Source organism: Malus sylvestris, chromosome 17 (assembly GCF_916048215.2).
Source record: "Malus sylvestris chromosome 17, drMalSylv7.2, whole genome shotgun sequence".
Taxonomy (NCBI): domain Eukaryota; kingdom Viridiplantae; phylum Streptophyta; class Magnoliopsida; order Rosales; family Rosaceae; genus Malus; species Malus sylvestris.
Window position 1 is genome coordinate 22,880,561 of NC_062276.1, and position 13,567 is coordinate 22,894,127.

Here is a 13,567-nt window from a genome sequence, read left to right on the forward strand (position 1 = left end):
AGCAATTGTGCTTTCATTATAATTTGGAATAATAGGAGTACAAAGATAACTCTCTCTATTATCTCCTCTCCTCTTCCTTTCTTTTCTTTCTTCCTCTCATTTTCTCTCATCATTTCTTACTTCCTATCTCTTCGTGATAGTCTCACAACCTTCTTCACCTTTCATTCATTTTATAAACAAAAAAGAACACTATTCACATTACAAATTTTTCACAAATAAATAGTAAAAATACTAGGCATAAATAATATCAAATTATTCATATGATCATCCACATATTATTCGCAACAAGAAGTTCTTATCCAAAAAAAAAACAAACACACAAAAGTTACATAACGTGGCAAATCTTCAATTACTCCCCAAACACACTAATATAAGGGTGGAGACAGCTGTACTCGTCTATAACTAACAGTACAGAAAATGCTGAAAAAAAAAAAATTAAACGTCCAGTAATTGAGGAGAAAAGACTGCTAAAAACAATATTTATTGGAGTACGTGCCTGGTCCGCATCCCATCCAGCAGTAAAATCTGCCATTTATCTTCTTCTATTTCTGTTAAGTGATAAGGTCACACTTTCTTTATTTATTTAATTCTAGCTTCTAGGAGATAAGGACTACCAAATCGTGCAAATCCCAACTGGGGTTTCTTTCTTTCGTATCACACTCTCAGAAGAAGAGAGAGAGAGAGAGAGAGAGGATGTTGGAAGGCAGAGCAGTGATAGAGGACACAGATATGCCGGTGAAGATGCAGATGCAAGCCATGGCAGCTGCTTCTGAAGCTCTGGATCTTCACGATGTCGTTGACTGCAGATCTATAGCTGCCCACATAAAAAAGGTACATACTTTCGTTGTTAATTGTCACATATACATAAATTAGTTTTTATATTTTTGTTGGTAATTATTATTTTGTGGGTTTGTATTTGCAAATCGAATGCAGGAGTTTGACATGAGATATGGATGCGGTTGGCAATGTGTGGTGGGATCAAATTTCGGTTGTTTTTTCACTCACTGTAAAGGAACTTTCATCTACTTTACACTTGAGACTCTCAGCTTCCTAATCTTCAAAGGGGATTCTTCTTCCTCCTCCTCCTCCAAAAGCTAACGCAATGTTTGGCAGCAGAGAAAAGAAAGGAAGGACAAATCGCTGTGGAAATATATATAGGGTAGGTAGGGGCTTTTGTGATGAACATCTTTGTATTTTTGTACTGCTTTTTTATGCAATCTAATAACTTTTAGCTTTTATTATTGAAATATATATTTAGAGGTAACCTTAGAGAGACTAAGGGTGCGTTTGTTGCACCGGACTGTCTCAGACTGGACTAGCTGCAGGGACTAAGCTGGACTGGCTTAGACTAGACTAAGCTGGACTAACTTAGTGAAGCGTTTGATGCAGTGTCAGAACTAAGGAACAGACTAACAACAAATTCTAATATTATATTATTTAATTTATATCTATTAATATTTTATATTATTTAATAAATATTTAGTAATATTTTATTATTACTTCCGTCTATTTTCTCATTCTAGAATCATCATTCCATTCTCAATTGTTTTCCGTTCTTCCTCTCTCCTCTGTCTTCTTAAATTTTCTCCGCCCCTTTCCCTTCTTCCCCTCTCCTCTGTCTTCCTAAAATTTCTCCGCCCCTTTCCCTCTGTTTTCTTCCTAATTTTTCTTCATCCCTCTTCCTCTTTTTCTTCGTCCCTCTCCCTCTTCATCTCCATCTTCTTCTTCCTTTTGTTCTCTGTTCATCTCCCTCTTTTCTTCCTTTTGTTCTCCATTCATCTCCTTCTTTTCTTCCTAATTTTTCTAAGAACCAATTGGTGAATCAAAACCCGATCAGAATCTGGGTCATCTGGGTATTTATGGGTCTGCTTCTCCGGCATCAATGGCAAAGGTCTGCGAAAAAGGAGTCAGGACTTGGTGCATGTGTGATTAGAGCGACTGTTATGCATTTCATATGCACAACGATTTTGTAATTTATTTTTTTTGTTGTTTTTTTGTTTAGAAATTTGGATTTGGATATGATTTGGAAAATGGAAAAACTGCAAAATTTTGCCTAAAATTTTTCCTTTTTGTTTTGAATTTTGCTGGATATGGGTTGAAAAATGGTAGATGAGAGGGGCGAAGTAGGGAGTTGGTGGATGGGAAGGGTGATGCGAGGAGGGCGTAGCGGAGAGGAGTGGGCTTAGCAGTTCGGCCGATGAGGGTGAGGAAGACGACGATGAGGGAGCACGGCAAGGACGACGTTGAGGGAAGACGCAGAGATGAGGACGAGGGAAGACAGGACGAAGGGAAATCTCTCGGTTTGCTCTGGGCTTACGAATCCGCCCAATTTTGGGGTTGCTCGTTAAGAACGGCTAAGGAGGTACTTAGTCCACGCGAGTCCGGGTTAAGCTCATTAAAGCTAATCCGGATGCACACCAAACGTCGGACTATAGTCTAGTCCAGTCCAAGGCCTCTTAATCCTGTCAAACAAACGTGACCTAAGTGTTTGTTTGATATTGTTGTGCCTGGAATAAAAGTTGTTTTTGCTGCGATGGGAGAATGAACAGCTTTTAAATAAAGCAGTAGAGTGTATGGTAAGTTTTTTTGTAAAAGTTATTTTGAAAAAAAAAGCAATATTATAGTGTTTGGTAAACTTTTATGTAAAACAGATGTGAAAAAAAGTCGATTTTTTAAAGCTGGGTTTTGCAGCTTCTTGTTTTTGGTTTTTTTTTATTTAAAACTGTGGAAAAAAACTGAAGCTGAATGTTTACCAAACATAAAAATAGCTCTTAGCTTTTTTTTATACCAGTTTTTTTTTTAGAATTACCTCAGTACCAAATCAGGCTTAAAACTTTTAAACCACATCACATGTGGTAGATGATCATTGAATTATTACTTAAGTGTCGATTAACATACTTATTTTTTATTGGTGTATATCATTTAGTTTTCAAATTTGGTCTTCCTAACATTATTTTTTAATTTATGGTCTATTTGTCTGGAATTTTGGAAGTGATTCATCCGTTTTACTAGTATGGACTTTTGGTTTGAACATAATTCAGGATTCGAATCCGACTCTCCCTCAACGTATGAATTGGGTTGAGAAAATAAATAATATGTAGGAGACTCACTGATAACACTATGAAAAATAGAATTTTGTTGTAAAATCAACGGTGTGTTCAGTAGAATAAATAAAACAAGATACAAAATTTAAGATGTTCCTCTACAGTCAATGTGACTGGAGTACGTCCTCGGGGCAACAGTGGTGTTTTCATTATAATTTATAATAATAGAAGTACAAAAAATAACTTTATATTATCTTCTCTCATCTTCCTCTCTTTTCTCTCTTCCTCTTCAATGTATTTTCTCTCATCCTCAACATTCCCTTTTATAGGCACAAATGATATTGTTTGTTGCCTTGCTACCAGATAAGTTACAGTGCTCTAAAGTGGTTGATATAGTCATCCATTACATCATTTATTGGTCAGCCACCAATGTTTACAATAATCCCCCTTGGATGACCACAAATCTTCGATTGACTTGTTAAAACCTTGATATGTTTTTGGATGCTCCCCTGGTGAGTAGTATCATATATGTTGTGCTTATTGACTTTCCACAGATTTGTTCTTGAACTGGGCTAGAGGATCTTCTGCTAGACTTCATCTAAATGTCTGAATTTACTCATTTTATCTGAAGCTGAATTTGATTTAAGGGTGGTGGACACTTGATCTTGAATCAGACTTGTGATTTTTTCAACGACCTTAGAGGCTTGATCTTGAATGAAATTGGACCATGAGGAGCTTCACGTGGCAAGTGATCTTCGACTTTGTCGGGGATGAATCAACACGTGTTTGTTGCGCTTGTCTCCACATGCTTCAATGTATCATTTTCATTTGTTTTATCTGTTCCCCTTGCATAAGTGGTATTTTCCCTGGTTTTCCCCCATGCATGTGTGACATCTTCTTTTGTAGTATTTGTCCCTTGATGCAGGAGTGGAATGCAATCCTTGTATTTGGATGGTTCATCACTTCTTGGTGACCGGAGATCCAGCTCCAACAACAGTTGAAGATGGTTACTCGAGAGCAATGTTAGGTAAGCAATCAGGAAAGGTTCTAAGCAATCATTTCCTTACCGGAAGTTTGAGTGGAGGTTTCGATATATTGTTTTCTTTATCTTTGTCTTTGCAGGTAAGAACAAGGACAAATGAAATGACAGGGAGAAAGCATGATATGAGATACTCTTACTCTGGTGTGACTTGTTTTGAAGAGGTATTCTCGGAGAGGAAGAAAACTGAGTATTTCGAGATGCTGTGTTAAAGATGCATTGTCAGAGATGAGGAAAAGTTAGACATTATTGCAGGTCTGCCTTGTTATGGAAAACGGAGGTCGACATATATAAAGATTTTTCAATAGCAAATAGTGGTGTTGTGCCTTTACTCTTATCAACAACTGTGGTGTAATTAGAACAGTAAGATTTACGCGTTTTCGATTTTGTCAAAAATCTTCGACAAAATTGCACGTGATATTCGAAAAAGCTAAGATTGCGTCTAAAAAATACCAACAAACTTTATTCAGGAAAATTTAGCTTTTGAAATTCGGAGAACGGTGCCTCTTCGATCTCTGAACAAGTGGCTTTGTTGCCCCTTATTTTATAGAGACATCAATTGTGTTCAAGAGTATGCTCAGCAAGTTGCTGCCTATAGAAATTTTCCCCTTCTTGTACCTTTGAGATTTTATTTGACCTTCTTTTTCATTTATCATTTCTGAAAGTGGCTTGCCCATCTAACATTTGCTTAGATTTGAGTTTTAGGAGTGATACAGATGAGCATCATTAGGATAATATATGGCGCCCGTCCTTCTTATTTTCTAATGGTCTTCTTACAGTTGGGGACTCTGTGATGAAGAATAACATAACCGCTACTGTGGTAACTAGGAATCTTCTCACTCCAAAGGATTATATAATCCTTTCAAAACAATCTGATAAGTCAGCCGTTCAAGACTCCTTAACTCTCAGTGTTCAATGTGCGGGCTCTGTATCCAATATGGGCTAACGTCTACTTGCTCAAACTTGCCAAGTTGAATCATTGATGGCTGAGGTGGCAGGTCTTAAACAAGAAATCAAAGGGCTCAAGCACGAAAATAGAGTGTTATACGTACTTGCAAATAATTACTTGACGAGCATGAAAAGAAAGCTTGACCAGCTGCAGGAATCCAAAATCGGATTCAAAGTGATCACCAGAGGTTCGTTGCTAGATTCCAAAAGTAACGGATGCCTTCCCCTTCTGATGTTTTGCCAAGTACTGAGGTGCAACATGATCAATTTCCAATGTCTCCTCCTTCTGGGGTACTGCCGAGCACTGAGGCTTCACATGAGCAACATTTGTGAAGGCTTCATCCTGTTTGTTTGTTTTAACTAATATGTATGTACATATCTGTATTTTCTCGGAGATATTAATAGATAAGCTTTATTTCATTCAACGTATTGTGCTAAATACAATAAAGCATATACTTTACGAAGATGTGGTACTTTTGGACCAAATATCAATTATCATTATTAGTGTCGACATTATTTGAGTATTTATCTCATAATCTTCAATCCATATGGTTCTTTAATATCATAAACATCATGGATAAGATTCATGTTGGCATATTGTTCGATCTGCAGTTCGAGACAATATTTCTCTCAACACTTTATATTCTTTTTAGACTCTTTCGGAGTTTCAATTTAATATCATCAACTCTTCAGGAGTTCTAATTTAATGTCATTTACTATTGCAAGAGATTTTAGTATGTTGCAACAATATCAAAATGATAGTACTCACTAAGGCAATTTATATCATTCATTGGTATTGAGTACATAATTTATGTTTTACCTTTCCGGGGCTTACTTCAAGCAATTTGAATCCTTAAGAGATTTTCTACACTTCATGATACATTTTCCTTTGGAATTTATACAGAGCAACTTGCTCTCATGTATAATTGAGGGATTTACTTATAGAGATATGATGTGGGCGACTCACAACCCTTCTTATATAATTCTCCATTCATATGAACTTATTTACAACCTTGTGTCATATCATGTGAGTGTATTTCACTGTATTACAAATGCCCAATGTAACCTCCTTGGTTCAACATCTTTTAGCTATTTGTATTATATTCAAATATATAGGTCCATTTTTCCATATTTTTACAAAATTGTAATGGAATTGTCTTTCTCTATTTTGGCCAATAATTTTGTTGATGAGAAAGAACGGGACTCAATATCAACACAGCTCATTGATGAATTTAGTAGCTACTTATAAAAATCAAAATTACCATTGGTTATCATCAATCTGTGATCCTATATTCTCATGTGCATGCGCATGCATAAAAACTTTTCATTTCTTTTGATATTCATTGCCTCTTCAAGTGCATTACACTATTTCTTCTAGGATAGTTATAATTTAGAGAATGCGGATCATAACATCTTCTTGAGCGTTATAGAGCTTGGATTTTAATCTCCACTTCTGGAAGTTGAGTCATTTGGAACCTATACATCTACCATGCTTCATGCATGAGACATCAACATTCCTATGTCCGCGGATTGTCGTATATCCATGCGCGACTGTCATGCAACAGTTATGCTTCAGGCATTTGATTGATACATCATATATGTTGAGGCACATTTGCAGCAAATATATATGATTTCATCACTTCCTTGAATCATTAAATACATCTGGCATTTGATTGATACATCATTGCATCATTCAATTATTCTGTCTTCATTTTCATGTTGATTGGTTCGTGAATCAAAATAAGACAAATTCTTTTTTTTCTTCTGGAATTGTCTTTTCTCATCATTCTTCTGGAATGATATTTTCTCATCGTTCTTCTAGAACGATGTTATTTTCTCCCCCTAACGGCAGGAAAATTATCTTATCAAAATGACAGTCCGAAAACCACGCGGTAAACATATCCCCAGTCAAGGGTTCCAAATATTGAATGACAGATAGTGTTCAATATCAATGCCTAATCTGTGATGATGCCTCATTTCAGTACGTTGTGGCAGTGCAATAGGCACATAGATAACACAACAAAAAACTCATAAATGTATAATGTTTGGCTGGTTCCCAAACACGAGTTGTACTAAGAAGTATTAATGGTTGGTAACATATCTCAACCGAATTAATAATGCATCATGTAAAATGACATGTCCCCATGTAAAAACTAGCAATTTCATTTTCATGAGTAGAACGCTGGTAATCAATTTCATCTGCTTAATAAATGCTTCTACTAAACCATTTTGAGTATAGACATAAGGAACTTTTGGTCCTTATTTAATAGTTCGTGGACTAAGACTCTTATGGTTTTTATTACAATTAAGTTCAGGTACTGCGACACTTCAAACTTACGGTGCTCATTAAGTAACTTCATGTCCTGATCTTCAGGATCAAGGGACTTTATGCTAGATCTTTCTGTATGATTAAACTTCGGGTCCAATCATTTTATATGATGAGAATTAAGAAACTAAAGGTTCTGATCTGAACAAGGAACTTCAGGTCATTGTCGTAAAAAAAGAGAAGTACAATAAGTAAATTAAAGCAATATGCGGTAATTCCACCCATAATGAATAAATTGCATTTAAGTAAATAAAGCTTGTGACAAGAACTTTAATTCAGCACCATTCACATAAATCAAAACTTAAAGCAGTAGGCGGTAAAACAGTCCATGATAAATAAATTGCTTTAAAGTAAATAGAACTTGGGAAAGTGTTTTAAGCTAACACCATTCACATAAATAAATAAATATATTTTTCTTCTTTCTTTTCAGATGGTGCAACACCATCCAAAAGCCTTTACCCTTTTTTGTTTTGTTTTTATTATTTCTTTTTCACATGTTGTGTCGACACAACACGATTCCACATTTTCCCCTTTTTTCAATTATTTATTTTCTTTGTTATATTTTCAAAAGGTCCCATTGCCTTTTCCTTATCCTCCAGCTCCTTCGCATAATACTTCTTCCTCTGCTTAGAAACCTAAGCACTTTTTTTGTTTCTCATTAGTCTCACCTTCCTTGTTCAATGGTATCCTTAGAAGACATATCAGCAACAACAGCTGCATCGCCCAACCTTTTTTTGTTTCTTCCCCTTTATTTTTATTATTGTTTCACAGTTCGAAGTCCTTTTAGTTACCCAGGAAATAATAGTAACACTAAGTTCCAATTGGTGCTTCTCCTTCGGTGAGTTTCGAAAAAGTCGAAACGGTTCCCATAAGTTTTGGAGTTAAGAGCGTTTGCAACTTATGAGAAGATCAGACCGTTAGATTTAGTTCAAATTTTATTATAATATGGATAGGAGTATACCGAACAACTTTCGTGAAGAAACAATTTCGATCTAAGCTACCGAAATGGAGTTTTGGTAGTCATAAGGTGCCTGTACGATTTTCTGCGGAAATTGGAAACTGGTTTGGTATTTCAGGCATCTGCGATGATCGCACCGTTGGAATTTTCTGAACATTTGATATGTTGTAGGTACTGGGTAGACGAACAACTTTGAAGGATAAAGTATTTCAATCCGATGTCTGCAAGTTACGAATTTTAAGTCTGTACTCTTTTGCTTTTGCAAAGGATGATATACAGTCATACAACAACATATATATATATATATATATATATATATATATATATATTTTTTTTTTTTTTTTCTTCAGGAAAATCAGTAGTACAAAGATTTTAAGATGAAACGAAAAGATTTTCTTATCTGTGAGATTCCAGGCGATAGGGGTGAACATGATTTGTGGCGTTGTGTTTTCTATTGACATAAGGGCAGATCGTGCTGATAACGTGTTGTAAAATCGACAGTGTGTGCAGTGAAATAAATGAAACAAGATGCAAAATTTACGAGGTTCCTCTACAGTCAGTGTGACTGGAGTACGTCATCGGGGCAGCAGTGGTGCTTTCATTATAATTTAGAATAATAGGAGTACAAAAATAACTCTCTCTATTATCTCCTCTCCTCTTTCTATCTTTTCTCTCTTCCTCTTCCGTGAACTTCTTTCTTCTATGTATTTTCTCTCATCCTCAACATTCCCTTTTATAGGCACAAATGATAGTGCTTGCTGCCTTGCTGCCAGCTAAGCTACAGTGCTCTAAAGTGGTTGATATAGTCATCCATTACATTATTTAGTGGTCAGCCACCAATGTTTACAACAAGTTCATATCTGTTGCACCCCAAAATTCCTATGGCTCTTTGCGGCCTATCTCAGAGTTTGAAACCTGCCCAACATTAACTCCATTTTCAAACACTGTTAATTTTCTGAAAAAATAAATAAATAAGAAAAACTAAAATAAACGTAAACTAGAAGCCTAACCGTTCTTGGCCACAGAACGCGGACCATTGTAGTATCGCATAATAATCCCTCTTTATAGGCTTGATAATTTCCTGTACGACCTGTTAACATGATACGAAACGATACGAAATTAATAGATTATTGGGTCGACACGATAACGAATCGAGTCATCATCAGGTAGCTCGATAAGCACCTGTTAAGATAACAGGTTGATTCGGGTATACACGTGGGTAATCTGATACACGATAAGCAAAATATTAAAAAACACTATAATAATTATATATATAATATTATATATGTATATTAAATTATATTTAGAAAATTTAGAAAATGAGGTAATATATTTTTATATAGTATAGTATTATTGTTTTATTTTTTTCATAATTATTTTGGTAAACTTCTCATAATTTGAATGATTTATAATGTTTGGCTTTTCTATACTCATTTTATGTGAAAGAGAGTTTAGATGAGGAAAACCTTACTGAAAACATCATCAATATAACTTTTGAAGGCAATAGATCAAACCAAAGTTCCAATACAATTTTCCGATGATGATCGGTGAAAATTGAAAGATTTTGTAAAAGGAATAACATGCAAGCTTTGTGTTTCATTGGTAAAGTTTTAACTTCTGAGAAAGGCTTCACAACCTTGAAAAGAAAAACTCCTTCATTTTGCATATCCTTGCACATTTGATATTTTGTAGTAGACTAAGGAATTAGATCCTCTCCGAATCTCCTTTGGAGATCCTGGGGATCAATTAATACCAACAGTTCATCAAAATTCTTGTAGGCACAATTTTTTTTCCTTTTTTAATTTTCAACAATAAGGCAACCTTGTTTTGCATGAAAAATTATAAAAAAGAAAAAATTGTGGCCACACTATTTTTTTATTGAGCAATTGGTATTAATTGATCCCCGTGATTCCTAGTGAGGAGATCCGCAGAGGATCCAATTCTGTAGACTATTAGTGTATTGGTACATTTTTATTAGGCTCTTATTTTGGAGTGTAGATGTAGTATTTAACGACAAATGTGTTTATGCGTTTTGAAGTAATATATATGTGGCAATGTGGTATGTGCAAATTTAAGAAAAAAAATTATTTTTCTTAACGGGTCATAACAGGTCAGGTCATTTTACCTATTGGGTATAGTGGCTCGACTTGTTAAGGACCCGTTAAGATAACAGGTTTGACACGACATGACCTGTTAAGATAACAGGTGTTACACAAAAATGACACCAAACACGACAAACACGACCCGTTTGCCAGGCTTACCTATCTGCCTCTTCATTGAGAATCTCATTCTCCTTTTGGATTCCCGATTCTAAAAACCCACTTCATAGAGGCCCACCACATCCGGCTCCAAATCCTTAAGCCACAACTGCAACCTTACCGTGAGGTTTGCGGCTACTAGTTATTGCTTTAAGAAATCAAAGTCTCTACCATTGATGGGGCTATTCGTAGGAGAAATCCTATCAGGCTTTTTGCAAAACAGTCAAATCAGTACATGACTACTCAAATGGGCTAGCTTTCAACTAGGTATGTTGTAGGGTGCAGATGGCAGGGGAAACCTTTGCGCCTAGTGTGTGTGTATGTGCATGTTGTTAGCAGGGGGAGGGGGGAGGATGGTAGGGAAAGCCTTTGCGCCTTATGTGTGTGTGTGTTGTTGTTGGGAGGGGAGGTGTGTGTGCATGTATGTTGGGGTTGGTGGGGGGATAGCATCAGACAACTTTCTTTCCTTGAGGTGCAATCTTGATATCTTGGGCCTATTGAGATAGTTGGTGCCATAAGTATCTAAAGCAGTGAAGTCCAACTTGTTCAAGTTTGACATCTTTTTTGCAGGAAACGAGGTGGATTAAAATTTGAAAATTTCAGGTTTAATCAAAATAGATGTAAGAACAGGATTAAAGGTTTGTTTTGTAAGAAAACTTTAGGTTTCTATTGCTTGAATAAGAGCTTAAGGGTGCGAGCTTGGGCCAAAGCTATGAACTCATAGTAAGGCATGAGTTAGTGGATCCAATTAGGTTTTCTTTTTTCTTGACTTATAAAATTTCTAAAGTCAAGTGAGTTTGAAAATCAAAACCAATTAATTCAATTCATGTTGCTTCAATGAATTATTTGGGCTATTTGCACATTAACTGAAATATGAAATTGGCCTCGACTATAAGCGAATTGGGTTCTCGATTGGAAAGCAAAAATTATGCATTCGATTGGAATATGAGTTGTATTTGACTAGAATACGGGTTGGTCAATTTGATCTGTTTTTTGGTCAATGGGAATTTTTATAACAAAGTCCAGAAGTAAAAATTACAAAGACTCCGCAGGTGAAAGCGAGAAATAAAAACAGCCCCCCAAAAAAGGGTCGGTATAGACAGGACGCCACATATGCACACAATGCATGAGTAAAGGTTCCTATCTATACCTAAAGCAAAAATTACATAGGAGCCCAAAAGCTAAGGCCCAATTGTAGTGGCCCAAAAGTGACCACACAAAAAAACCTAATAACCCTAAAAATCGCTTCCCCAGTCGCGTACACGGTCGAAATAATGAAGATGACCAGCTGACCAAAAAACCAAGAAGAACCACTGCACAGAGCACAGCTCGAACCCATCATAGTCACAATGCCAGGGAAAAAGTGCCAAACCTGAATTTCCAATGAAACCATACCCATATCGATTGCCATGTTTCTAGCCCTCAGCCGATACCAAGCACATAATGGGCAACTAAATGCCAAGAACCAAGCAGTCGCAAAAAAGGTCAGGTGGTGTCAACACCATTCTGAAGAGATACTAGACCTTTGTAGGGGTGACAACATATAGTTGTCTTTGACCGGAAAGAAGCACGAACGAAGCAGCAAGCAAGTGGTGAGGTGAGATCCACCAAATTTGGAATTTGATTTGAAGTTGTGGAAGATCTTGAGCACAAGGCCCCAAATTGCCCATAAGCTTCAAATCAAAATACCATGAACCATGGGAAAATAACCTGGAGATAATACTCCATCCACACCACCCGTAGATGGTGGCTTGCTCTACCGTTCCATGGAGGGAAACGGGCCACCGTAGGTGCGGAGAAAGACAAAAGACCCTTAGATAGTTCTCCATCCACGCCTTTCCGAAGAAGGTGTGTCGAACCCCAAGTTAAGGACGAAGAAGGGGGCTATCGCATGAGCTGGGTAAGAAGGGAAAGATCGAGAGGAGAAGGATGAGGAAAACAAGCTTGAAAAGTTAACTGCCATTGACCCCAAGCAGAAGCCAAAGGCCGGCGGCATGAAGAGGATGAAGTTTAGGGTTTTTTGTAGAGAGTGTTTAGGTAGGCGGCTTGTGCTGCTTTTCTTAGAGTGTTTGGTCAATTCGATTGGAAAGCCAATTTGGGAATTCAATTGGAATATATAGAGACATACTTTAACATACTTATGGGTGTCATGTTGCTTACTTCTGGAAGCCCACTAAAAACAAAGTTGCTAGGGATTTGCGGCAATGTGGATTGTTGCATTATTTTAAGCTTCCATATGATATACACATGTTTATCATAAAAAATCACAAACAACCATTTTCGATTTAATATGCATAAAATTTGATTAAAGAGGTTATGCATCATAGTGATTTTTCTTATCATGAGGGATCTGCAAAGTTGCAAAGCATAAAATGATATATGATAAACATAAAAAAAAATCACATAAACAATAGGAAAATATTATAATTGGGTTCATGCTTCATGGTATGTTTAAACAAACAATTACAGCTTGGCATGAACTTGAAATCATGAAATCAAATACTTACTTCAAAACACAAAGATGATCCTACTTTCAAAATTCAGATGATTGTTGGCAAAAGGTGAGAAAATTCAAACTGTAGGATTGGATTCCATTAAAAGCAAAAGTTCTGATAACGTGTCGTAGAGGAAAATAATTTGAGAGAGAATGAGAGAACTCTATGCGAGAATTTGTTAGTGTGTTACAATGTGAGGCACAACCACCTTTATATAGTGATGTGGTATCCTGACAAATTAAAAAATACCCCTAATTCAATAGGGAGAATTAGTTGCCTAATCAACTGAGAAATGAATGGCCTAATGGTTACTACAGTTAATTGATGAATGAATACCCTATTCATTTAAGGAATCAATGGTCTATTCATCACCAATTAGTGGACGAACATAAATGTCCTGCAACAATAATATTATTTTATTATTAATTCTATTTTTTTAGAAAACTCTTCACAATAATATTATTTTATTATTAATTCTATTTTTTTTTTAGAAAACTCT

The 13,567-nt window shown here is 36.1% G+C and overlaps 1 protein-coding gene across 5 annotated transcripts; it reads left to right on the forward strand.

Moving 5' to 3' along the window:
• Positions 1 to 504: 504 nt before the first annotated feature.
• Positions 505 to 4,700, forward strand: LOC126609595 (dynein light chain 1, cytoplasmic-like). Of its 5 annotated transcripts, XR_007618205.1 has the most exons (5): positions 505 to 831; positions 934 to 1,159; positions 3,599 to 3,859; positions 3,951 to 4,071; positions 4,167 to 4,700. XR_007618205.1 is itself a non-coding variant. In XM_050277449.1 (2 exons), the coding sequence occupies exons 1-2, from the start codon at positions 694 to 696 to the stop codon at positions 1,096 to 1,098; spliced, it is 303 nt and encodes a 100-aa protein (XP_050133406.1). In that variant the 5' UTR covers positions 507 to 693; the 3' UTR covers positions 1,099 to 1,238. The 5 variants fall into 5 exon arrangements, 1 of the variants encoding a protein (XP_050133406.1); XR_007618206.1 differs by lacking the exon at positions 3,599 to 3,859; XR_007618207.1 differs by lacking the exon at positions 3,599 to 3,859 and having other exon boundaries at positions 3,970 to 4,071.
• The last annotated feature ends 8,867 nt before the right edge of the window (positions 4,701 to 13,567 follow it).

Excerpts from the sequence above, each read along its gene's own strand:
- LOC126609595 (XM_050277449.1), top strand. The coding sequence starts at position 694 with ATGTTGGAAGGCAGAGCAGTGATAGAGGACACAGATATGCCGGTGAAG. Across the intron at positions 832-933 it reads TAGCTGCCCACATAAAAAAG|GAGTTTGACATGAGATATGG; the intron begins GTACATACTTTC and ends AATCGAATGCAG.